At 41.7% G+C, this 26,908-nt stretch overlaps 1 protein-coding gene across 1 annotated transcript in view; it reads right to left on the bottom strand.

Moving 5' to 3' along the window:
- Nucleotides 1–260: 260 nt before the first annotated feature.
- LOC137540955 (uncharacterized) overlaps nt 261–26,908 on the bottom strand; it is a 592,808-nt gene continuing 566,160 nt past the window's right edge. The window contains exons 5-16 of the mRNA XM_068262128.1: nt 10,688–10,954; nt 6,536–6,823; nt 6,315–6,462; nt 5,785–6,083; nt 5,213–5,420; nt 4,980–5,120; nt 4,762–4,895; nt 4,443–4,676; nt 4,047–4,118; nt 3,802–3,873; nt 3,552–3,733; nt 261–427 (exon numbers count right to left, since the gene is read on the bottom strand). Of these exons, the coding sequence (XP_068118229.1) occupies nt 261–427; nt 3,552–3,733; nt 3,802–3,873; nt 4,047–4,118; nt 4,443–4,676; nt 4,762–4,895; nt 4,980–5,120; nt 5,213–5,420; nt 5,785–6,083; nt 6,315–6,462; nt 6,536–6,823; nt 10,688–10,875 (2,133 nt within the window). The 5' untranslated portion in view covers nt 10,876–10,954. The remainder of the gene's footprint in view (nt 428–3,551; nt 3,734–3,801; nt 3,874–4,046; nt 4,119–4,442; nt 4,677–4,761; nt 4,896–4,979; nt 5,121–5,212; nt 5,421–5,784; nt 6,084–6,314; nt 6,463–6,535; nt 6,824–10,687; nt 10,955–26,908) is intronic.

Raw genomic sequence — 26,908 nt, forward strand, 5'->3', positions numbered from 1 at the left:
CCCAACTGTCACACAGTGATTGCTATTAGACTAAGAGGCTCCCCAGGACCTCCTACCCCCAAAACCTTAATCTCTAGTTATCTGGCTTACAGTCACTGCCATGTATTCCTTTTTTTCTTATTTCTCTTTTCTTCAAACACAATAGGTAAATGATAGCTGGGACTGGAGCCTCTTTAGCCTCTGCCTCAGCCCAGCCCTGCTTATAGGTCTAACAAAGCAGACACAATATCATTTTTATGAATAGCTCTAGTATTTTGTTTTTATTTTTTTTTATTAAGATAAATTGTGGACAATGAGGAGTTTGTTTTGGAAGTGTGCAATAGTTGCTCCATGACATTCTTTATTTGTGGTAAATTTTGCTTCCATCTCTTGGACTCAATCAACCTCTTCACTTCTTCTTCTCTTGGTTTCCCTTTTTTGAAGTGACCTAGTATTAGAGAGGAGAGGAAAGCATTAGTAGTCTCTTGCTTCTCCTGGACTTGCTATGGCGTCCAGGATCCGTCGGTGATTACCAGTCTTTGATTCTATACAGATTGCGGTCTCATATCGTGTGATGGTCGACAGTTGATGTGTGTGTGTGTGTATACTGTGTGCCTCTGAGGAAGCGGTCTTTGACCATGAAACACGTGTCAGGCAGTCGTTATTGTGATTTGGAATCCGAAATTGTGTTTACATGTGTGTCTGCAATCTTGAAGAAATTTTGAAGAAGAATAAAAGACCAAATTGTTCATTTAAAGCCCCGTATTTATTCATATGGAATTTGTACTAGATTGTATTTAGGGGTGGAACTACACTACTTTGTTTTTATTGTGTTTGTATTGCTATTAGTAGTCTATGCAGTGGCAGGCAATGGCAATAGTACGTCCATGTGCAGAATAAATGTAGGAGGCCTTATGAGTGGGTGTGGTCATAACAGATCATGGGTGGATGCAAAAATTGTCAATAGCATAATTTATTTTTTGTAGTAACAATCCAATGTCAGAATATCCAGAATGAGAAAGCAATCCAGTGGAGGACTTTAACTTCATACAATGTATTCAGGAGGACACAGAGAACATAAGTCTTGTTTACTTAGCCTCTACCCGAGATCTTCAAAACTTTCCAAGTGAGGGGGCAGCTGCGCGCGCTGCGCCATGCCAAACAATAGAGGGAAAGTTGGAAAATGGGTGTGGCCATGGACCAGAATGTTAGTGTAGTCAGGGGTGGAGCCAAATTTACATGACCATTGACATTAGACTATGGTAGGGATTAGATTGTGAGAGCCTCCGACACAGGTGCCCCTCCAGTTTATTTAGTGACAAGTTGCCCCCCAGTTTTAGATAATGACAGGGACTGCCTAGTTAAGGTGGTGACAGGTGCTCCCCAGTTTAGGTAGTGACAGGGACCCCCCTTAGTTTAGGTGGTGACAAGCGTTCCCCAGGTTAGGTGGTGACAGGGACCCCCCTAGTTTAGGTGGTGACAGGCATTCCCCAGTTTAGGTGGTGACAGGGACCCCTCTAGTTTAGGTCGTGACAGGGACCCCCCTAGTTTAGGTGGTGACAGGTGTTCCCCAGTTTAGGTAGTGACAGGGACCCGCCTAGTTTAGGTGGTGATAGGTGCTCACCAGTTTTGGTGGTGACAGGGACCCCCCTAGTTTAGGTAGTGCCAGGTGCTCCCCAGTTTAGGTAGTGACAGGGACCCCCCCTAGTTTAGGTGGTGACAGGCATTCCCCAGTTTAGGTGGTGACAGGCATTCCCCAGTTTAGGTGGTGACAGGGACCCCTCTAGTTTAGGTGGTGACAGAGACCCCCCTAGTTTAGGTGGTGACAGGTGCTCCCTGTCACAGACCGCAAGGCCGGTCTGCGGATGGGGTAAATCGATCAGCGGCAGAAATCCTCTCACACGGTCATTTGTTCATCACGAAGGGTAACCCGCATTCGCAATTTGATGAACTGACGACCATACAAAAATCGATGGCACTAGTGCACGACTTTTCCGTAATGTTCGTCACACTCCCCAGTTTAGGTAGTGACAGGGGCCCCTCTAGTTTAGTTGGTGACAGGTGCTCCCCAGATTAGGTAGTGACAGGGCCCGCCTAGTTTAGGTGGTGACAGGTGCTCACCAGTTTAGGCAGTGACAGTGCACACTCAGGCTGGCATGCTGTCTCCTTCCCATTCTATGACCCGGCGCATGTTTACACATTATGTGCCGGGTCATAGAGCAGGAAGAAGACAGTGTGCCAGCGCTTCCTGCCCGCACGCTGAGATAGGTAATTACAGGAAGCATACTCGCAGGGACCCTGGCAGCAATCGGGTAACAGCACAGGGAGGGTATGACATCTCAGGCAGTGGGCCCCCACACTTAAGTTTGCCCCAGGGTCCCTTAAACTGGTCCTGCACACACACACCCCTCTCCACCTACACTCAAACACTAAATTGTGCTTCTCTTCATACTTCAAGCCTACTTCTATTGACCAAACACACTGAAAGCAAGTTTTGAATAGCACTGAAGTATGACAGAGTAACCAAGCACTTGGAAAGTATAAGGGAGTAAAGAGACCAAAAAGCCCTACTACTTAAAAAAACATGCAATATTTGGTGTGATTTACCTTCTTAAAACAGAAGGAATTTGTGATAATTTAGCTTTAAAGGGATCCTTAAAGGGAACCTTAAGGCTGAAAACAAAAATGACTTTTACTCACCCGAGGCTCCCCTCAGCCTCCTGCAGCTGAACGGTGCCCTCCCCGTGTCCCTCCGACACGCCTGGACTTGCCGGTGGCCACTTTCGGTTTGGCCGTCACCGGCCGCAATAGCATTATAGAGGGCGCTATTGCGGCCGGGCACGCGGATAATCAGCCGCGTTCCCAGCCTGTCGGCCGGTGACGGCCAAACCGGAAGTGGCCACCGGCGAGTCCAGGTGTATCGGAGGGACACAGCGAAGGCACTGTTCAGCTGCAGGAAGCTGAGGGGAGCCTCGGGTGAGGAAAAGTCATTTTTTTTTCAGACTTAAGTATCCCTTTAAGGGTAGGGACACACTAGGCAGAATCGCATGAGTTTTCTCCAAAGCACATACTGTAGTGGAAAACACATATGTGAGTCTGCCTAGTGTGTTCCTACCCTAACTGTTTCCTTTTAAACAATACCAGTTGCTTGTCAGTCCTGCTGATCTCTTTGGCTGCAGTAGTGGCTGAATCGCACACCTGATACAAGCGTGCAGCTGATCCAGTCTGACTTCAGTCAGAGCACCTGATCTGCATGCTTGTTCAGGACTGTGGCTAAAAGTATTAGGGACACAGGATCAGCAGGAGAGTCAGGCAAATGGTATTATTTTGAAAGGAAGAATCCATATCCTTCTCAGTTTAGGTTCCCTTTAAGTGAACATCTGTGGTTACCCATAATATGTGGCTACTGAATATGCAAATTATCTCTTTATGCCTCTGAAGCTAGGCTAGCATACAGTACCGCTGGTGGATAGAAAGCCTATAGCTTTACATTTTTCAGACATATCAGTCATTCTTAAGTAGGCTTTAAACAGGAGGTGTAAAAATATAAATACACATTGTAAATATTTCACCTGCTATATAGTCTGTTCGCATTTTGTTTTGTGTCTTTCTCCATCTGTCACTGAAGTATTGTCCATGCACTTTAGACACAGCCTTGGCTGTTTGAGGGACTGGTCCAAGTGAGTGCAAGTCCAGGGGATACATTTCTACAAACTTCCTGAAGGCTTTTTCTCTTGGGTTCTTAGCCTGGGCACTGTAAATGGATGAGAGGAAAATTAGTAAAATGAATAAGAATCACAATTATTAAAGAATGTAACTTACGCTGCTTCTTGCTTGCGGTTCACTGTCTGTATTTGAGTGGATGCCGCTGCACTTGAGGTAGATGCTAATCTTCTTTACATATTAAAAAAAATATATATTTTTAAGTATAAATGTTAATGTCAAAGGGATACCCAGTTATCGCAAGGTGACTCAGGACCATTAGGAAAATTCATAGGGCTAAAACAAATGAAAAAGCCCTCTATTAAAAAGCAATGCTAAATGAAACAGAAGGTATAATAACTTACGCTGCTTCTTGTTTGCGGTTCACTGTCTGTATTTGAGTGGATGCCGCTTTACTTGAGGTTGATGCTAATCTTCTTTACATATTTAAAAAAAAAATATATATATATTTTTTAAGTATAAAGCCCTTTATTACATAGCAGTGCTAAATGAAACAGAAGGTATGTGATAATCATCTGTGAGTGAGCAACTGTGGCTTCCCATAATAATACATCATTCACAAATCTGCAAATGTTTGCTTTATGCCTCTGAAAGCTAGGCACATGTCCAGATTCACTGGTGTAGAGTGAACCTGCAGCTCATAAATTAAATTTAATGACAAAGAGAGAATGCAAGGGAGGCTAGGAGGAATAATTAAAAGGCTTCTGGGAGACATAAGTCAGGTCAAAACTATAAATTACCTTGAAGTACTTGGTTGATTTTCCACATCTTTGCTTGCTCCGATTTGTGAAACCAATATGGAGGCATGGCAGATGTCTATCAGGGTTTTTTCTCTATAGCACCTATCTGCAGTTATGCTGGTATGAGCAAGATATTTTGCAAACAGGTACTTCTCAGAGTCTGAATACTTAGCCACTGTCCATGTTTCACAAACTCGACGAGCCAGCTGGCTTGAAACATTAGGAAGCCTGAACCTAAATTGGGGAAAATAATTACTATAGTACAAAAAAATCAAGAACCATTAGTACAATAATTGCATGTTTGCCATTGCTAACTTACCGCTTGTGAAGCTTCCTCAAATCATTGGAAACATTGTAAATTTGGTGCCCGGTTGATGAAATAAAGAAGATATCTTTAGGCGAACTTTTCCTTAAGAATGTTGGCCTGACCTTTTCATAATATAATTTGAACCACTGGGGAAAAGAGGAATATAACATCATTACATTGTTTCAAATGCCAATATATATGAGTTTCTCTATCTCATTACAGCTTGTTACCTGCTCTTCTTCTGCTGTTAATGCAAAGGTGGCCACTTGTTGTGTGGCAGTCTTGTGTTCTGCTACTGCAACAACAGTTAGATCCAATGGACTGTTCTCCCAGGTGTACCTATAACAAAAACGTTCTTTCCATTCAGAGATCTGGGAGATTAAACAAAAAATAAAAGTTAACATGAAAACACAGAAATTTAAATTCCACAACACAAATGTCTCTTTAGAAGTGTGTTACTTACGGTCATGTTTTGTACCACCCCTGGTCTTTGCAGATGTTTAAGAACCAACAATGCTTCCAGGTAATACATGATAAGCAATTTCACATCTTTCTCAATTGTACGCTTCTTTCTTGCTTCCTGAATGGCTTGCAAAAATGATTTCTTCGCTTCAACTAAAAGTCTGCGACAGTTTTCTGGCGTTGTCACAGTTTTCATCAGTGATGTGTACCTGCCAAGAGATAAAAATAAATAAGCTCCTATATATGGGTGAAACTACATGGGAGCAGTCCCTGTACCTGCAGGGGGCAAAGAGCTGTAATGGGGCCCCAACTACCAATTCTCTCTGATAAAGGGGTGCATCCTTCAGATCAGACATTTTTGGGGATACACTTGTTATGGGTGTGATGATTATGATGGCAACACTTGTTTTATGATGACTCCAGGCTCTGAGGGTCAACAAGGGTAGGAGGCAAGGGAAAAGATGGGAACAATGTAGGGCTCCATCAAAATTTTGCTAGGGGCCCCATGATTTGTAGTTATGTGTCTACTCCTTTAATTCCAACAAACCAGAAGGTAAAAAAAGAAAAAATTACCTTTTTCTGACAACCTCACTAGATATTCCTTTACTAATTCTTTTTTGCATATCTTCCGTTACCTCCATAAAGAAATTGCAGGCTTTAAATAGGGATGGATTGCTCACACGCAAATTAGTAGACTTAATCTGGATATTCACAAATCTCCTGATGTGCTTTAGATAATTAAACATTGTCTGGCTGGTAAGAATGTCCTTCAGCTTATTAAAAAACTGATTGAATTTTTCGATGTCCTTGACAAATGTTAAGTTCACAGACTTTGGATTCATAAAATACAAGAATCTGGCCACATCTTCAACCTAAAAAGAAGGAAAAAAAACTTATTCCTGCCAACAAGGAGAAGCTATAACAGCAACTGCTGCCACAACTTTCATATCCTACAGAATAATATTGTAATAGCAATGGCATTAACAGGCCAAATGCTATTCTAACAGTATGACAAACTTAGATGAAAATGGGTTATCCTCTGGGGGCAATTAATGTAACAAACACTGACATATTGTCCAATAAAGGAATTTACAGTTAATTACCTCCTGTTGGTACCTCTTGACTCTCAGATTCTCTTGCAGATGGGATGCAAAACTCTTTAACAGTGGGGCATTCAGAGAGTGGCGCTTATACAGTCCAGCCTTCCTCATTTTAATCCTTGTATTTGTAGTCCAACGTATTGTAAGGGTTCTGTTTAGTAAAAATTATAGGTTAAAAATAAAGTAAACAATGATCAGTTATAACAAATAAATTAATATATCACCTGTTCATTTGTTGATCTATGCCTATGTTTTCTACATTATTCTCTGTCCTGTCATCTTTATCTTCCTCCTCAGTATGTTCAGACTCCTCTTCCATCTGCCTGGGCTCTTTTTCCTCATCCACCAGGTCAGACTTTCTTCCCTCATCCATCTGATCAAATTCTTCTTCTGATTCTTCTACTTCATTATCAATCCTGTCAGATTCCTCTTCTATAGGTAGATGTTCATCAATATCATGGGATGCTGTTTCACTCGTTCCTGCACTTTTTTCTCTAAGATTTGGTTGGATTCTAGAAATAAGAAAAAAACCATATGTGTATTTGTAACAGAAAACAAAGAACAGGGACACTGAGAGCTCAATATAGTGTAGTATGTATTGGTAAGGGGTGGATAGGTGGCAAAGTAAGTATTGTTGTACTCACAAATACATGCTAAGGCAACCACTAAAAATGCAGGTTTGAAAAATAGACCTGTTCCCATTCAGGATTTAGAACTCCCTCTCTGTAGATTGGATATAGAAAGGGGGGAAACTCCCCTCCACCAGGGGTGGATTTGAGCAATATACAAACAGACCATGGTGCCTAGGAATAAAATCAACTCAACTTTTTTAAAATGGGCAGAGGCAGTAGTGTGTATCAATAAATTGCTCTGTTAAAGTGAACCTAAAGCCGATAAAAAAAAATGAGATTAACTCACCTGGGGCTTCCCTCAGCCCCCTGCAGCCGATCGGTGCCCTCGCAGCTCCGCTCCGATGCCTCTGGACCCGCCGGCGACGACTTCCGGTTTCGCCGTCACCAGCCGACAGGCATGGGAACGCGAGTGATTGTTCGTGTTCCCAGCCTGTATATCGCCCCCTATGCTGCTATTGCGGCCAGGAGGTCGCAATAGCAGCATAGGGGGCAATATACAGGCTGGGAACGCGAACAATCACTCGCGTTCCCATGCCTGTCGGCCGGTGACGGCCAAACCGGAAGTGTTCGCCGGCGGGTGCAGAGGCATCGGAGCGGAGCTGCGAGGGCACCGATCGGCTACAGGGGGCTGAGGGAAGCCCCAGGTGAGTTAATCTCATTTTTTTTTATCGGCTTTAGGTTCACTTTAAACATTATTACATTTTTGTGTCCTTTTGGAGTAGGCAAGTCCATTACTGCCTCTCCGGTTTAAAAGTTTTAGTTGACTATATTATTTTGGCGCCTCTGTTTGTATAAAGACATACAATGGTCTTTCATTTTCCAAAGACTTTTATCTTGTGTGTACCTAGCCTTAGAAAGTTATTTAAATTGAGTGCTTGACACTGTTTAGTGGCCAAATAAGCATATTTACATCAATGCATTAAATGGATCGTAAGCAAGGGAAAGATGTTGAAAATGAATTGTGTTATTCTGATAACTTGGGGGATGTAGTATATCTGTTTGTTTTTCTTTCATTTTTTTTTCCTTGACGCTTTACCTAGCATATTTCTATATAAAATTGAATACACACATACTATGATGCAAAACTAGGCCCTGGCTCAAGAGCGTACTGATCAAGTTGATCTCATGCTGGACTTTGTTCTATATGAGCTTGCTGATTGTCTGTTAAAAAAATAACTTGGGGGGTCACTTCAAAGTAATTCTGTAGTGAGAGGAATATGGAGAGCTGCCATGGTTTCATTTAAACCATGTTTATCACCCTGCTGCTCTATTTAGCATCTGAATTGAACATCTGAAACAAGCATGCAGATTATGTGTTTAGTCCTTACTGTCTTAAAGGAATGGTCAGGCAAAAAATAAAATGAATTTCACTTACCTGGGGCTTCTACCATCCCCATGCAGTCATCCTCTGCCCTCGTAGTCATTCACTGCTGCTCCGGTCCCCCGCCGGCAGCTAGTTTTGTTTTTGACGACCTTGAGGTCAGCGGACTGCCACATGTAAATTTTCATGCATTCCCGCTGTTGCATGAACATTAACACATACATCTTTATGCGTTAGTGGTGCATCGCATACATTTTTACGTTTTGCACCACTAACGTGTAAAAATGTATGTGTTAATGTTCATGCACCAGTGGGAATGCGTGCAAATGTACTAGTGGCAGTGTGCCAACCCTGGGGTCAGCAAAAATGACACTAGTTGGTGGTGGGGGGCTGGAGAAGCGGTGAGTGACTATGAGGGCACAGGATGGCTGCATGGCAATGGTAGAAGCCTCAGGTAAGTGAAACTCATTTTATTTTTTGCCTGACCATTAATTTAAAGTATTTGAGACAGTGGATCAGCACTCTAGCCACTAGCATAACTGTACAGCCTTTAAGCCTAATATTTTAAAGTGCTCAGTTGCTTTCTGCAGGCCACAGCTGTTTGAGTACAATCCTGAGTACCACCCTGCCTCTAAGTGGTTTGTAATCAATTTGTTTGGACATCTGTCAGTTGAGTAATTTGATGTAAATGTTTTTCAAGTAAGAAAGTGTACGATACAATACACTACATGATATAGACATAAGACTAAGGTAGGGATTAGATTGTATACTCTATACAGTACACACTATACAGTACTAAATAATAATAAAATAAATAAAATAAAATGATAAAAAAATAATACATAAGCAACTTGTTTGAACATCTGTAAGTTGATGTCAATTATTATTAATATTTTTTTTTGCACCACTTCATTTATATAGCGCCAACATATTCTGCAGCACTTTACAAACCCCAATAAAACAACAAGGGGAACATAGATACAACTAAAAAATGTATAGCAGAGTCCCAAGCAGCAATAATATTGAGACAAAAACAGTAAACAGGAGGATGACCCTACCCGTGCGAGCTTATAATCTATCTTAAGTAGAGTATTATTATTATTATTTAGTATTTATATAGCACCGACATATTACGCAGCGCTGTACAGAGTATATATATCTTGTCAGTATGATACATACACAACACGATATAGACATAAAACTATGGTAGGGATTCAATTGTGAGGGATCGTTAAGTGACAAGACAATATATACTCTGTATAGCACTGTGTAAGATGTGGGGGCTATATAAGTCCTTAATAATTAATACAAATAAATAATACATACAATATATTAGGTTGGCATTTTTAAAGCTTGCTACAAAGGTCACAGCCAGGGGCATAACAATGCCAGTCATGATCCCCATTGTTGCCTGGTGGAGGTGGTTTGGAGGCTTAAGGGTCTGGTCCTGAGTTGAATAGTGTCCCTTCACCCTTTAATTTCACAATCCCATGGGGCACAGATAAAATTAAGCAACAAGGTGATTGGTTGCATGACTGCTATACTGAAGAGGATGAAGAGCTGTCCAGCCATGCATGAGTATGAAGCTCTTCTGCTCTGCTGAGGTGCCCATACATCAGACAATGCATGGGCAGATCGACCAAGGGACAGACCTCTCTTTGAGATCCTTTACCTGCCCATGCACCTATTCCTGGTTGATTTCAGCATGAAATCTCTCAGGAATCAGCCTTGTGATACTGCATATACCACCTAGCCGGCACTGCACCCCTGATGTAAAGTGTTCCCCGTGCAGTATTCTTTACCTTTGGGTGTCCGCCTCTGGCTCCGGGCTCTGTCCTGTGATATCAAACATGCACCCATGTATATGCTGGCAACCACATGGTGCACGACTATATGCACGGAGGACAAAGTGCAAAGCCAGGTACTGCATGGGGAACATTTTACACTGTGGGGACAGTGCCAGGGATTCTATTGCAATTGCTGCTTATCCCAATATAGCACGCCATTACCGTCATGAACCCGATCAAGGATGTTGGCCCTACATCTTACAGCATGTCCAATCAATAAATGTGACCATGTTTTTGACAGCAATGATTTTCATCTTATCAGAATATAATAATCAAATTGGATGGTCAATCTGCCACCAAGTTGACTGATGTATGATCACCTTCAAATTTGTAGAGGGGAGGACACAGAAGCTGCATACACAGGTTGGGTTGGAAGGAGGCCAAATAAGGCACTTTTTTTTCTTGGCACAAACACGCACAGGCATATGGGGCTGCCACATTTTGAAAGGCCATATTTAAAGATTATGCTCCTAGTCACATTTATTGATATGCTCACATATGACCTGATGCAATGCAAATATAATTGCAACATTCTAATACATTAGGGGAGAAAAGTTGAAAATGAAGCATACATACCTTGCCATTTGATGCTTATTCTTGATTATGAAGCCTTTGTTTTCCAAAAAGGTACAAAATTCCTCAGGGGAATGGAGTCCCTGGATGGTTTTATAATCAAACACTGTGCCTGTCTCTGAAATCTTCCACAGACGTCTTCTAGCATTCTTAACAGCTTCCTTAACCTCTTCAGGTGACTTTAATTGCATGCATTTCCTGTGCAAGTGTGTAGACAAATGTTTGAGCACTTTCAGACAAACTGGGCAAACCAGATGCACCCGATTCTGGCTAGAAAAAAAAATAGAAAGAAAAATCAGGAAAACCTTCAGAAAATGACCTTAAAAAACATATATATAAAATATATATATTATCCAGATTGTGTGTGTGTGTGTGCGTGCGTGCGTGCGTGCGTGTGTGTGTGTGTGTGTGTATAGAGTGATATTTGAGATAACAACAAAGTTGACAAAGAACCAACCAAGTTTGACAATGAACCATTTAATGTATATCTTGAAGGCTGGACAGATCTTACCCAGTCCACATTCTGTAAGCAACAAGACATCAAGACACAAAATAATAGAACATGCAGTTATTACTTGAACACAACAAAAGTTGATATACAAACAAACAATTTTATAGAGGAAAAAAACAAGAAAAAGGTCAACATTCTTACGCATAGCGGGATGTCTCCATTGGTTTAAGTTAAAAAAAAATTGAATAAATAACAAAATACAGCAGCAAATGGCAAATAAAATAAAACAAAAAGTGAACAAAAAAGACTTGGTATTCCTAGAAAGGTAAGCTCTCGTAGCTTGCAAGCCCAGTCACTGCTTTACACTATCCAAGAACAATAGATTTTTAGACTCCCACTTTCTGATAGAACCTCAGGTTGCAGACTAATGCCCCTCCCCTGATTGTGTATTGGTCTCAGACTAATCCCGCCTTGACTGAGTTTCAAAGCTATGTCAGTCAAGCTGATGCATCAGAGCCAATAAATGGTGTCATCCTCAGGGATGGTCGTAGGCAGCCAACTTCGCTCCGCTGGAACTACGCGTATTTTTACGCAAATACGCTTCGCAATCTACGCCTCCGCAAACAGCCACTTCGCTGCGTTACCATACCGTAGACTACGCATTAAAATACGCAAGCCGCACGTATTGCGTAGCGTAGTTGATGCGACCGCTTATGCCCTAATACGGAAAAATTTCCGCAATAATCTGTTAACTATACGCATTCACAAGCTATTTTAAGCATCCATTATGACATTCAATGTGGAATTGTATGCGTATAAAGGGCAATAAATTTTCTGCGCATGCGCAATGACAAATATTAATGCAGTTACCGCACGCGTAGTTAACTACGCAATACATACAGCAACTACGCGTAGCGGACGAAGCTACGCATAGCGGGACTACGCCTACGCGGAAATGCGTAAGTGTAGTTTGTAAACTTCGCCTTCGAACTACGATGCGTAGTTGCGTACTACGATGCGTAGATTCGCTCTGGCTTAGTTTACGAGCAACCCTGGTCATCCTGATTCAAACCCTCTTGCTGTTTAACCACTTGAGGACCGCCCCCAGCCGATGGGCGGCGGCAAAGACCGGGCCCAAACGACCGCAATACGCCCATCGGCAGGGGCGGCATCAGAGGTGGCTGTGCGGCGATCGCGTCATTATGACGCGATCGCCGCCGGTAATAGGCTCCGCCCACCCTGTTCGGAAACCCGCCGGCCAATCAGCAGCGCCGGCGGGTTTCAAACTGCGCGATCCCGGCCAATCACAAAGTATAATACACTTTGTTATTGCAACAAAGTGTATTATACTCTGGCTGCCTCCTCCGCTGATGGTCACTCGTCGTGCAACCATCAGAGAGGACGGCAGCCCGGCAGATAAGTTTACAAAAACACTCTTTAGCCCACCCAGACCCCCGATCGCCCACCCCAGCCCTCAGAACCCCCCTGACCACCCCAGCACACCACTGTTAGCACCCAATCACCCCCATAAAAACCCATCAATCACTCCGTCACTATCTAGCAACGCTATCCCCTAGGTTAGGTCCCTAACTGCCCCCTAGGGTCCCCAGATCACCCCCCCTCTACCCTAAGATCCCCCCCAGACCACCCCCCTGTATACTGTATACCTTTGTATACATCTGCCTTACCCACTGATCACCTGTCTATCACCTATCTATCACCCGCCTATCACCCCTTGTCACCACCACCCATCAGCGCAGACCCTAAACTGTCCCTTGGGGGCACCTGATCACCCACCCAGACCCTCTGATTGCCCTCAGACCCCCCCTCCTGATAACCTCCCCAGTGCATTGTTTACATCTATTCTCCCCTGTAATCCCTCACTGATCTCCTATCGTCACCCCCTGTGTCTGCCACCCACCAGATCAGGACCCAGTCTGCCCCGTGCGGGCACCTAATCAACCCCCCACACCCTCAGATCGCCCTCAGACCCCCCCCCCCCCTCAATCACCTTCCCAGTGCACTGTATTTGATTGTGCTGTAACTGTATTTGATTGTGCTGACATTCAATTTCATTGTGCTGACATTCAATTTCATTGTGCTGACATTCAATTTGATTGTGCTGTAATTGGCTTAGATTGTCCCGTGATTGGCTTTGATTGTCCCGTGATTGGCTTTGATTGTCCCGTGATTGGCCTTGATTGTCCTGTGATTGCCCTGGGATTGGCCTGTGATTGGCTTTGATTGTCCCGTGATTGGCTTTGATTGCCCTGTGATTGCCCTGTGATTGCCCTGTGATTGGCCTGTGATTGGCTTTGATTGGCCTGTGATTGGCTTTGATTGTCCTGTGATTGGCTTTAATTGTCCCGTGAATTGAGTGCCCTGTGATTGGCCTGCGATTGCCTTTGATTGTCCTGTGATTGTTTCTGATTGCCTCTGATTCCCCACTCGCCACCACCCCCCTGTCACTATCCTAGTGATCTAAAAACAGTGATCAGTGAAAACTGTCACTTTTTTAGTATCACTAGTGTTAGCAGTTAGGCCAGTTAGCTAGGCCCCTTTGTAAGTGTCAGTTAGTGCTCAGCCCACTGCACCACAGTCACTAATTAGCGTCATCACTGTCGCTAATCAACATTGGTACTATATAGTCTCTGTAAGTGATCATTACTGATCGCAGTCAGATCTATTAGGGTCACTAGGATCCACAAAAAAACACAGTATTTGCCCGATCAGGCCTGATCATTCGCTTGCACTTGCATTTAGCCCGCCCTACCGCAGTGACAGAATTTTTTTTTCTGATCACTGCAAAAAACACTGTACAATAGCTGTGGCACTGTAAAGATCAGTTTTGATTTTTTTTTTTATCAAAACTCAGTGACCACAGCTTTCTACCTCTCAAATACTCCCTTTTGCTAGGTAGGTGCTCTTTTTTTCTGGGTAGTCTCAGAGGAATACCCCCTAAATTTAGCAGTCCACCATGGCAAGAAAGAGGTATTCCGATGATGAGGCGTACAGGTACATGGCCAAGTCGGATGAGGACGATTGGGACGCCTCATTCGACGAATCTTCCGGGTCAGAGTTTGAACCTGTAGAGAGCAGTGGCTCACTGACCGATAGTGATGATGAGGTTGAGGTCCCGGCTAGAGCCAGGCGTACCACACCCCATGTTGTTGGACCGCAGGTGGCGCAGGATCGGCCTCAAGGGCAGCAGAGTGGTGTTAGTGCTGGTCTGAGATTTCATGGTGGAGCAGGCACCAGCAGCACAACATCTCCTGGACCTAGCACCAGTACTTCCGTAGACCCTGGTGAAGTGGCGAGCACCAGCATGGAAGTTGAAACTGGTTCAGTGGCATGTGCAGTAAGATCCCAGTCGCAGCCACCAAGAAGACGGGCCCGTACTACCCCTAGTTTACCAGAGGTGCTGGCAAACCCAAATTGGCAATACCCTGATTCCGCCGCACCCGTACTTCCCCCTTTCACCGCCCAGTCTGGAGTCCAGGTGGAGACAGATAATCTAGGATCGGCCCTAGACTTTTTCTATCTGTTCTTCACCTAGGATCTCTTAGACTTAATTGTGGCAGAGACCAACCGTAAGGCCACACAATATATAACCGCCAATCCGGAGAAGTTCCTTGCCCAGCCTTTTCAGTGGAAACCAGTCCAAGTTTCTGAAATTAAAATTTTTTGGGCCTTCTCCTTCACACGGGACTAGTAAAGCAGAATGTGTTCTACGGACCCAGCATGTCATGTTCCCCTGTACTCTGCTGCCATGTCCAGGATACGATTTGAGAACATCCTGCGCTTCCTGCACTTCAATAACAACGAAACCTGTCATCGAAGTGACCACCCCGCTTTTTACCGGCTCCACAAAATTCGGCCTCTCACAGACTACCTGTCATCCAGATTTGCAGATGCTTATACCCCTGAACAGGACATCTTCGTTGACGAGTCCCTCATACGTTTTACCGGGCGCCTTCGCATCAAACAGTACATCCCAAGCAAGCGCGCCCGGTATGGGGTGAAACTGTATAAGCTCTGTGAAAGGGCCATAGGCTATACATCTTATTTTAGGGTCTATGAGGGGAAAGACTCAAAATTGGAGCTGGTCGGATGCCCTGACTACCTGGGGAGCAGTGGAAAGGTTGTGTGGGATTTGGCGTCACCCTTGTTCCAGAAGGGGTACCATCTTTATGTGGACAATTATTACACAAGTGTGGCCCTCTTTCAGCACTTAAAAATAGAAAAAATCCGATGCTGTGGCACCGTGCGGCCTAGTCGCCGGGGCTTCCCCCAACGGCTCATTACCACCAGACTTGAACGGGGGCAGAGGGCCGCCTTGTGTGCTGATGACCTGCTCGCGGTGAATTGGAAGGACAAGAGGGAGGTTTACTTCCTGTCCACCATTCATGCAGACACGACAGTTGAAATTCAACGGCGAACTGAGGTCATTGAAAAACCCCTTGTCGTCCACGAGTATAATACTAACATGGGAGGGGTGGACTTCAATGACCAGAGGTTAGCGCCCTATTTAGTCGCCCGAAAAACAAGACGCTGGTATAAAAAAGTGTCTTTTTACCTCATTCAATTGGCAATTTACAACAGCTTTGTTATCTACAGTAAGGCTGGGAGAACTGGATCGTTTCTACAATTTCAGAGACAGATCACTATGGAACTCCTGTATCCAGGAAGTGCCGTGGCCCAACCCCAAGATGCAACTAGCCGGCTGCATGGAAGGCATTATGCCTATCCAATTCCGAGTACCCCAGGTCACCGAATCAGAAGAAAACGTTGTCGTGTCTGCAGCAGGGCTGGAATAAGGCGTGACACCACTGTTTATTGTCCCACCTGTCCTGACCAGCCTGGCCTATGCCTAGGGGAGTGTTTTGAGAGGTACCAAGAGCAGGTACACTATTAGAGAGTAGGGAACTCCAGACACAGCGGTAGGCACACAAGGGTCTCTCAGTGCTATTTCACACTGCTGCGATGCGTTAGGGCAAAATGCCTAGCGAAAGTCACACTTTGCGGTCCCCCCCTACGCCGGAAGTGCTTGACTTAACGCTAGTGTATGCCTACGTTACTGCGTGGCTTCTGTGTCAATTTTGATCGGCCCGGAAGTCATGTTAGTCTATGGCGACGCAGTTCATTACTAGGCCGAATGCTACTCTTGTGGTATTCCCTGAAGGTCTGTTTTGGACGATACAGTGCGGCGGGCTCGACCCACTGGATATGTCAATATGCAGTGTGAAACCCAACATCTGGTTTCGAGAGACCGTAATACACAGGGCTGCCAGAAACCTCTCCTTTCACTTGGGACAAAATGCGTAATGTACTTCGCCACAACTCTGTGCGATTTGCACTTTGCACATTGTCCCATGGGGGAGGAGAGGTTTGTCCTCGGGAGGTAAGTTAAAAAAAAACAAACAAAAAAAAAAAAAACAGGTAAGCAAAGAAGTTAATGTTTGGTTTGCAATGTTAAGGTTTTTATTAAAGTTCAAAGTTTATTAGTGTTAATGAAGTAATTGCTTTGCTGCTTGCTTATTTTTTGTTTTTTTTGTATTTTTTTTCTCTTTTTCCATCCATTAACCTTCCAGGTGGACCGAGCGAACGACTAACCAGCTGCAGCACTGATGGTGCATCCTGACAGAACATTGCGCGTCTGTCAGATTACACACAAGTCGGTGCATGCAGCGCTGCAGGACGAGATTTCTCCTCCGCAGTCAAAAAGATACGTTTGCCGAGGCATATGGGCCGAGGAGTGGTGTTGGGGTTTCATATGCTTTGGCAAGCACTTTGTATCAAAAAAGAACTCTGGCAATGATTTGTTCATCCACATCGATCGGTGTGAATGGATAAATCAGGTTTGCCAGGGCATACGAGCTGGTGGGTTTGGATTTTTGGGGCGGCAGCTCCTATGTCCTGGCAGACGCCTTCCCCCCCTTTTTGTATTGTTTTGTCTTTTTTCTTCCTTCTTTTTTTTATCCAGACCGACCAATCAGCTGCAGCACTGATGGTGCATCCTGACAGAAGCATTGTGCTTCTGTCAGGTTACACAAAATCGGTGAGTGCAGCGCTGCAGGACGAGAGTTCTCCTCCGCAGTCAAAAAGATACGTTTGCCGAGGCATATGGGCCGAGGAGTGGTGTTAGGGTTTCATATGCTTTGGCAAGCACTTTGTATCAAAAAAGAACTCTGGCAATGATTTGTTCATCCACATCGATCGGTGTGAATGGATAAATCGGGTTTGCCAGGGCATACGAGCTGGTGGGTTTGGATTTTTGGGGCGGCAGCTCCTATGTCCTGGCAGAAGCCTTCCTCCTCTTTTTTTTTCAAATTTTTTTGGCAGATATTTTTTCATCCACATTGATTGATTGTTTGACGTTCATTTTTCCTTTCAGCCCAGACTGCATTACCCTTATGCCCAATATAAGGAGTATAGCAGAAACTCCTAATACTGGCCATACATGTAATGATTGCAGAGACCCTAAAATGCCAGGACAGACCCCACGAATGATGCCATTTTGGAAAGAGGACACCCCAAAGTATTCCGTGAGGTGCATGGTGAGTTCATAGAATATTTTATTTTTTGTCACAAGTAAGCAGGAATTGTGTTTTTTTTTTTTTTCTCACAAAATGTCATTTTCTGCTAACTTGTGACAAAAAATAAACTTTTCTATGAACTCACCATGGCCCTCATGGAATACCTTAGCGTGTATTCTTTCCAAAATGGGGTCATTTGTGGGGTTTGTTAACTGTCCTGGCAAGTGGGGGGGGGGGGGCTAAATTGTAAGCACCCCTGTAAAGCCTGAAGGTGCTCATTGGACTTTGGGCCCCTTAGCACAGTTAGGGTGCAAAAAAGTGCCACACATGTGGTATTGCCGTACTCAGTAGAAGTAGTATAATGTGTTTTGTGGTGTATTTTTACATATACCCATGCTGGGTGGGAGAAATATCTCTGTAAATGACAATTTTTTTGCTTTTTTACACACAATTGTCCATTTACAGAGATATTTCTCCCACCCAGCATGGGTATGTGTAAAAATACACCCCAAAACACATTATACTACTTTTCCTGAGTACGGCGATACCACATGTGTGGCACTTTTTTGCACCCTAATTGCGCTAAGGGGCCCAAAGTCCAATGAGTACCTTTAGGATTTCACAGGTCATTTTGAGAAATTTGGTTTCAAGACTACTCCTCACGGTTTAGGGCCCCTAAAATGCCAGGACAGTATAGGAACCCCACAAATGACCCCATTTTAGAAAGAAGACACCCCAAGGTATTCCGTTAGTAGTACAGTGAGTTCATAGAAGATTTTATTTTTTGTCACAAGTTAGCGGAAATTGATTTTTATTGGTTTTTTTCACAAAGTGTCATTTTCCGCTAACTTGTGACAAAAAATAAAATCTTCTATGAACTCCCCATACTACTAACGGAATACCTTGGGGTGTCTTCTTTCTAAAATGGGGTCATTTGTGGTGTTCCTATACTGTCCTGACATTTTAGGGGCCCTAAACCGTGAGGAGTAGTCTTGAAACCAAATTTCTCAAAATGACCTGTGAAATCCTAAAGGTACTCATTGGACTTTGGGCCCCTTAGCGCAGTTAGGGTGCAAAAAAGTGCCACACATGTGGTATCGCCGTACTCAGGAAAAGTAGTATAATGTGTTTTGGGGTGTATTTTTACACATACCCATGCTGGGTGGGAGAAATATCTCTGTAAATGGACAATTGTGTGTAAAAAAAATCAAAAGATTGTCATTTACAGAGATATTTCTCCCACCCAGCATGGGTATGTGTAAAAATACACCCCAAAACACATTATACTACTTCTCCTGAGTACAGCAATACCACATGTGTGACCCCTTTTTGCAGCCTAGGTGCGCTAAGGGGCCCAACGTCCAATGAGCACCTTTAGGCTTTACAGGGGTGCTTACAATTTAGCACCCCCCAAAATGCCAGGACAGTAAATACACCCCACAAATGACCCCATTTTGGAAAGTAGACACTTCAAGGTATTCAGAGAGGGGCATGGTGAGTCCGTGGCAGATTTCATTTTTTTGTCACAAGTTAGCAGAAATGGATTTTTTTTTTTTTGTCACAAAGTGTCATTTTCCGCTAACTTGTGACAAAAAATAAAATCTTTTATGAACTCACCATGCCTCTTTGTGAATCCTTTGGGATGTCTTCTTTCCAAAATGGGGTGATTTGGGGGGTATATATACTATCCTGGAATTTTAGCACCTCATGAAATCTGACAGGGGGTCAGAAAAGTCATAGATGCTTGAAAATGGGAAAATTCACTTTTTGCACCATAGTTTGTAAACGCTATAACTTTTACCCAATTCAATAAATATACACTGTATGTTTTTTTTTTTTTATCAAAGACATGTAGCAGAATAACTTTTGCGCTCAAATGTATAGGAAATTTTACTTTATTTGAAAAATGTCAGCACAGAAAGTTAAAAAAGTCTTTTTTTTGACAAAATTCATGTCTTTTTTGATGAATATAATAAAAAGTAAAACTCGCAGCAGCAATCAAATAGCACCAAAAGAAATCTTTATTAGTGAGAAGAAAAGGAGGTAAAATTCATTTAGGTGGTAGGTTGTATGAGCGAGCAATAAACCGTGAAAGCTGCAGTGGTCTGAATGGGAAAAAAAGTGCCTGGTCCTTAAGGGGCGAAAAGACTGTGGTCCTCAAATGGTTAAATGAAGTCCTTATTGCAGTGGGGTGTGAAGAGTTTCCAGTAGTGGGTTAAGGACATCCAGTACATCTTTCGCTCTTGGTTTATTCCTTTTCCAGTTCTTTGCAAGAATCAAGACTTCAATCATTTCTTCTTGGCGGCATCCAGATTTTAAACACATTGCTAGTATTAGAAAAGGGAGAAACATCATTTATCTTCTTTTCGATATTGGTTTGTGAATACAGTAAAGGATTAGTAATAAATAAAATGTTGAAATCTTACTTGCAATACATTCTGTGCGTAATTTATTTTGTGCTTTCCTCCAGCGATCATATAAGTACTGTCCATGGTCTTGAGAAAAGTCCTTACACTGTTTTTGTTGTGGAGCATCTTTGTCAAGATTAACTGGATACACATCTTGGAATTTCTGAAATAACTGCTCTCTAGAATTCTTTAATATAGCTGGGTTTTTTTCTGCCTGCTTCCTTTCTTGGAACAATGACTGTTCTTTTTCAATATTTTCTTCTATGACTGGTAGGGCCTTGGTGTGTTCTTGGTGACTGTCAATAAAATAAACAAAATATAAAGGTATTACAAAGAGTTAGGCTTGTATTTACATAAATAAAAAAATAAAAATTGTATTGACATAAATGAGAATTTCTGAAACAGGCAAATGCATTTCAAGCCTGTACCAAGTTTACCTAGAGGTTGAAGGCTGTGGGTGAGGGGCGTTTCTGTTACGCTTTATGAATATGCTAGTTTTCACTGCCTCATCAATGGTCTTTTCTCGATAGGTCCTTTCTGCTACGCCATTAGAATGAGCCATGTACCTAGCTAAATCGTTTTTTTCTGTATCGGTTGTTGCTTTAGGTGCAACCACAGTTTCTGTTACACGTCTTGCCTCTTGGCTTGTTATCGGTGTCAATCCAAACCTAAGTGAATGTATATAATAATAAAATGTCATAAGAGACATGATGCCAACCCAATTTTAACATAGCTTGTTAATAGCCTTTTCTCTAAGCTAAGATTCAACACTTACCTGTGATGGAAGCGAGCAATATCATTTGAAATGTTATGTATTACTTTCCCAGAAGTGGAGATGAAAAAAACATTGGGCTCTTCATCACATTTATTCTCCCTATTCTCAAGAAAAGTAGGCCTAACTTTTTCATAGTAAACTTCAAACCACTGAAACAAAAAAAAAAACAAAACAAAAAAAAAAGTTAGCAACCATTCCTTTACCACTAACATATGGAAATAGACCGCTGAACTGGTAAGAATTACCTTTTCTTCCTCAGCGCTGAGAACCAAGGAGGCAACCTGATGTGCTGCTGTTTTGTGGTCTTTTACAAAAATGACAACTGAGCGCTCAGTCTCCCCATTGTAATTATGAATATGGCTTAATCTGCTCAACCACTCCTCCACCTGTAAGAATATTGGATGATAGTTTTTAACAAAACATACACAATAGCTTCTGATGATAGGCACATCACAGAGCCAGCTTTAGAGTATGTGAGGCCTGGGACGAGTGTCATATGCGGGGCGTAGATTTGTACCCCCCCCCCCCCCCCCACCAAGGCCGCCTCTGCACATAACAATAGATTGCTAGATACATAATACTCACTGTTAAATTTTTTGCCACCCCTGGTCTCTGTACGTTCTGAAGGACTATAAGGCTCTCCAGGTAATATAAAATAGTTGCTCCATCTCTAGAATTGATGCAGCCCATCTCCTTGACCCTTTTAAGTGCTTCAATGAAATCTGGCTTTGCCACTTCCAGCAACTCACAGCAGTTCCTGTCTTTCCGGTCTGCTAACATAAATTCAAGCCTGTAAACAAAAAGGTACATGCAATAAACATGATTGTCTAAAATATTATAGCATATGACAAAATGACAATAACAATATATTAGTTACTTCTTCTGCGTTGACTCCTTGGCAATACCCGTGCTGAGTCTGCTTTGCAGATCACCTGTCATAAGTATAAAGTGTCCACATGCCTTGTAAAGCTTTTCATTTTCATTGTACATATTGGTGGCTAGCTGGTTATACCGGGTAAACTTTCTCACATGCTTTAGATAGTTAAAAACTGTGGAACATGTGTTCCCCAGGGACTGGAGCTTATCAAAAAAAGTGTTGGCTTTCTCGATATCATAAACAAATTCCAAAGAAGGTTTGGTGGGGTCCATAAAATACAGAAAGCGTCCAACATTTCCAATCTGAAATAAAAGAAAAAAGACAAATTAGTATTTAGAATTCCAAAAGCAACAACAACCACTGCCTAGATGCACACGTGCAAATCTTACCTCCTGCCTGTAATGACTGTTTGGTGTTTTTCTTTGAAGATATTTTTGAAAGCCGGCAAGGACAGGGGTATCTGCTGAATGCTTTTTATACATCCCAGCTTTATCCATTTTGTATCTCAGCAGTACATTCTTCTTGTTTCTAGTTAAGACAAAGTGTTATTAAGTTGTGATAACTGAATTGCCAACAGTTAAAACAGCTTTAATAGATGACACTTAAGCCTGGACCACTCATCCAATTTTGATCGGCCAATTCTAGCACTTGCCTGTAGTATAAGAGCTTACATACACAATATGTTCATGGTTTTCCAAATCTGTTGACCTTCATACTACATGGAGGTGGTAAAATGATTGGCCAATCAAGATTGCATGTGTGTATACACATTAAGTGATTGTTATTTTAAAAACCCTTGCTAATGTATTTTTTTAAATCCCACCCCTGAAGTGGGATCACACACTTATCCTTACATTAACAAGCGCTAGTAAAATCACAAGCACTCAAGGGTGGGCTTTTAGAGATGATGCCTTCGGTTGTTTCTTAGCTGATGAGGGGAGACAAGAGATATTGGATGCAGCAACAAATCCGGCTTCTATGCTGCCTGGAATTAGGTCAATCACAATTTGCATGATGTGCATGTTTGGCTAATTTCCCAACTGCATACAATTTACACTACATTTGTTCATAGTATTCAAAATCTGTTGGCACTCATACTACATGGCGGTGGTAAAATTGGTCAGTGATTGACCGATCAAATTGTATGTGTGTATGCACTGTTACATTATAAATCTATGCACTTACAAGTCTGGTCGTTTAGCACGTTTCTGCACCCTTGCAGCATATCTGTCATTTCTAGTTTTATCCGTCAATGTGGTGTTTGTTTCTTCTTCATCTGATGATGAGCTAATGTATTGAAAACAGAAACAAAATTATAGAATTCACATTGCATTCAAGACAATGCACATTTTCTTAGTTTTCAACATCTGTTGGCACTCATACTACTTAGAGGTGGTAAAATTGGTCAGTGATTGACGAATCAAATTGTATGTGTGTATGCACTGTTACATTATAAATCTATGCACTTACAAGTCTGGTTGCCTAGCACGTTTCCGCACACTTGCAGCACAGCTGTCATTTCTAGTTTTATTCGTCAATGTGGTGTTTGTTACTTCTTCATCTGATGATGAGCTAATGTAGAGAAAACAGAAAAATAAATAAACAAATAAAATCCACATTGTATCTAAGATAACATTATGCACATGTTCACTAGTTGTCAGTAGTACCTATTCACTTGCTGTAATAAATACTAAACTACGTTATGCACATGTAACATATACATACAAGCAAGTGTTTTCCTCATGCTGTATTGTCTGGCTATCTATTTGTAGCAAATCACTTTCCCCCTGATCTTTTTGGTGTTGTTGGTTCTCTTTCTCCAAAGAAGCTGGCACACTATTTCTGAAAAAAACAAACAAACAAAAATAAAAGCAACAATCAGCTGCAGTATTAGTGAAGACAATCTTTTATATATGAATATATGAAAAGAAATAGACAGATAAAGATAGATGGACAGATATATATATATATATGTTATTCCCATGACAGTGTGGGCTTCCTCCAAGCAATCTAGTTTCTTCCCACATCCCACAAACATATCGATAAGTTAATTGGCTCCCCCAAAAAACTGACCGTAGACTATCATTACAAGTGTGCTTAGCACTTACAGGTGTTGTTGTTTAAGAGGTTTCTGTATCCTTGTAGCACATTTGTCATTTTTAGTTTTGTTGTTAACTTCTTCTTCATCTGATGATGATAAGCAGAGTCTAAGAGAACTGAAAAAAAAAATAGAATTCAAATTGCATCCAAGAAAGCATAATGTACAGCACTGGGTGCGCGGTTCGAATCCCAGCCAACTCAACATCTGCAAGGAGTTTGCATGCTCTCCCCATGTCTGTGTGGGTTTCCTCCAGGCACTCCGGTTTCTTCCCACATCCAAAAAACATACAGATAAGTTAATTGGCTTCCCCCTAAAATTGGCCCTAGACTACAATACATACACTACACAATACATACATAGACATAAGACTATGGTAGGGATCAGATTGTGAGCGCTGCATAATATGTCGGCGCTATATAAATACTTAAAATAAATAAAATAAAAAAGATTCACTAGTAGCTAGTAGTACATAATCACTAAATTGATTGCGTTAGGCTAACGTAACATATACATACCTGCAAACACTATCCTAAAGCCTAGTGCACATTTTCAATTATGATTGTTCATTGGCCAATCTATGACCAATTTTACTACTTGCACCATGTTGTATGGGGTTTTACCTGTACAACCTGCTCATAGGATTCAATACCTGTTACCCTCGTACTACATGAAGGTGATAAAATTGGCCAATCAAAATTGAAGGTCCGTACTCTTCTAAGCTCTTGTGATTTAAAAAGCTCTTGCTAATGTACCGCTAGATGCGTGATTCCACATGAGGGATATGGTTTTATAAAAATCCCCCACAGCACTAAATTAACAAGAGCTTTTCAAATAACAAAAAGCACTTAGAAAAGGCTGCTAGTGGGTGCCAGACCTTAGGGAGTCTAGTCCAAGGTCTCCTCAGGGAATAGATGCTGGCTTATTGGGTTCTGAACCCTGGTCTCCTGTGCCAGAGGCAGAGTCTTTAAGTAGTACACTATCCACCCACTATCCTATCACTTACGAGTCTTGTTGGTGAAGAGTGGTGTTCATGTTTTCTTTATCTGATGATGAAGACCTGAAAACAGAAAATTAGATTAAATTCACAGGGCATCCCAGACCGCACAATGCACATGTTCACTAGTTGTCAGTAGTCCCTACTCACTAACCATAAAAAAAATAACTAAATAATGTTATGCACATGTAACATATACATACAAGAAATTTTTTTCCTCATGATGGAATGTCTGGCTATCTATTTGTAGCAAATCACTTTCCCCCTGATCTTTTTGGTGTTCTTGGTCCTCTTTCTCCAAAGAAGCTGGCACACTATTTCTGAAAAACCAACAAACAAAAATAAAAGCAACAATCAGCTGCAGTACTAGTGATGCAATCTTTTTCTATATCAATACATGAAAAGAGATAGACAGATAAAGATCGATGGACAGATAGATATATATGTTCTTCCTGTGACAGTGTGGTCTTCCTCCTAGCAATCGAGTTTCTTCCCACATCCCACAAACATATTGATAAGTTAATTGGCTTCCCCCAAAAACTGACCGTAGACTATCATTACAAGTGTGCTTAGCACTTACAGGTGTTGTTGTTTAAGAGGTTTCTGCATCCTTGTAGCACATTTGTCATTTTTAGTTCTATTTGCCGATGCAGTGTTTATTTCTTCTTCATCTAATGATGAGCTAATGCAGAAAAAACAGAAAAAAAAATCACATTGCATCCAAGGTGCTGGCTTATTGGGTTCTGAACCCCGGTCTCCTGTGCCAGAGGCAGAGCCTTTAACCAGTACACTATCCAGTCACTAGCCTATCACTTACAAGTTTTGTTGTTTAAGAGTGGCGTTCATTTTTTCTTTATCTGATGAGGAAGAGCTGAAAACAGAAAATGTACATAAAATTCAAACAGCCAGCATCCAAGACAGCATAATGCACATGTTCACTAGTTGTTGCTAGTCAATATTCACTAGCCATAAAAAAAAAAAAAAAAATGTAAAGCAGATATAAAATAAACATATCAGCAGTTATCTTTTTTTCTGTAATGTCCAGCTATCCATATCTACCAAAGAACTATATGGATAGGGTAAAACTGGTCAATCATTGGCCAAACAAAATTGAATGTGTGTATGCAGGCTTAGATTAAATATATTCACTTACAAGTCTGTTTGTTTAAAAGGTTTTTGTACTCTTGGAGAAGATGCACATTTGTCATTTTTAATTTTAACCATCGATGTGGTGTTTATTTCTTCTTCAACAGATGAGATTGAGCTGATGGTGAGAAAGAGATAATTTCATGAAATTCAACTCTACATAAGATAGCAAGTGCACATGTTTATAGCTGATGGTAGTCCCTATCCACTAGCTAAAAATAACGAATAAACTGTATAGCGATCTATCTATTTATCTATCTATAGATCTATCTATCTATCTATCTATCTATCTATCTATCTATCTATCTATCTATCTCTCTCTCTCTCTCTCTCTCTATCTATCTATCTATCTATCTATCTATCTATCTATCGATCTATCTATCTATCGATCTATCTATCTATCGATCTGTCTATCTATCTATCTATCTGTCTGTCTATCTATCTATCTATCTATCTATCTATCTATCTATGTATCTATCTATCTATCTATCTATGTATCTATCTATCGATCTGTCTATCTATGTATCTATCTATCTATCTATCTATCTATCTCTATCTATCTATCTATCTATCTCTATCTATCTCTATCTATCTCTATCTATGTATCTATCTATCGATCTGTCTATCTATGTATGTATGTATCTATCTATCGATCTGTCTATCTATGTATGTATGTATGTATCTATCTATCTATCTATCTATCTTTCTATCTCTATCTATCTATCTATCTATCTATCTATCTATCTATCTCTCTCTCTCTATCTATCTATCTATCTCTATCTATCTATCTATCTATCTATCTATCTATCTATCTATCTCTCTCTCTCTATCTATCTATCTATCTCTATCTATCTATCTATCTCTATCTATCTCTATCTATCTCTATCTATGTATCTATCTATCGATCTGTCTATCTATGTATGTATCTATCTATCT

This window comes from Hyperolius riggenbachi, chromosome 12 (assembly GCF_040937935.1).
Source record: "Hyperolius riggenbachi isolate aHypRig1 chromosome 12, aHypRig1.pri, whole genome shotgun sequence".
NCBI classification, from domain to species: domain Eukaryota; kingdom Metazoa; phylum Chordata; class Amphibia; order Anura; family Hyperoliidae; genus Hyperolius; species Hyperolius riggenbachi.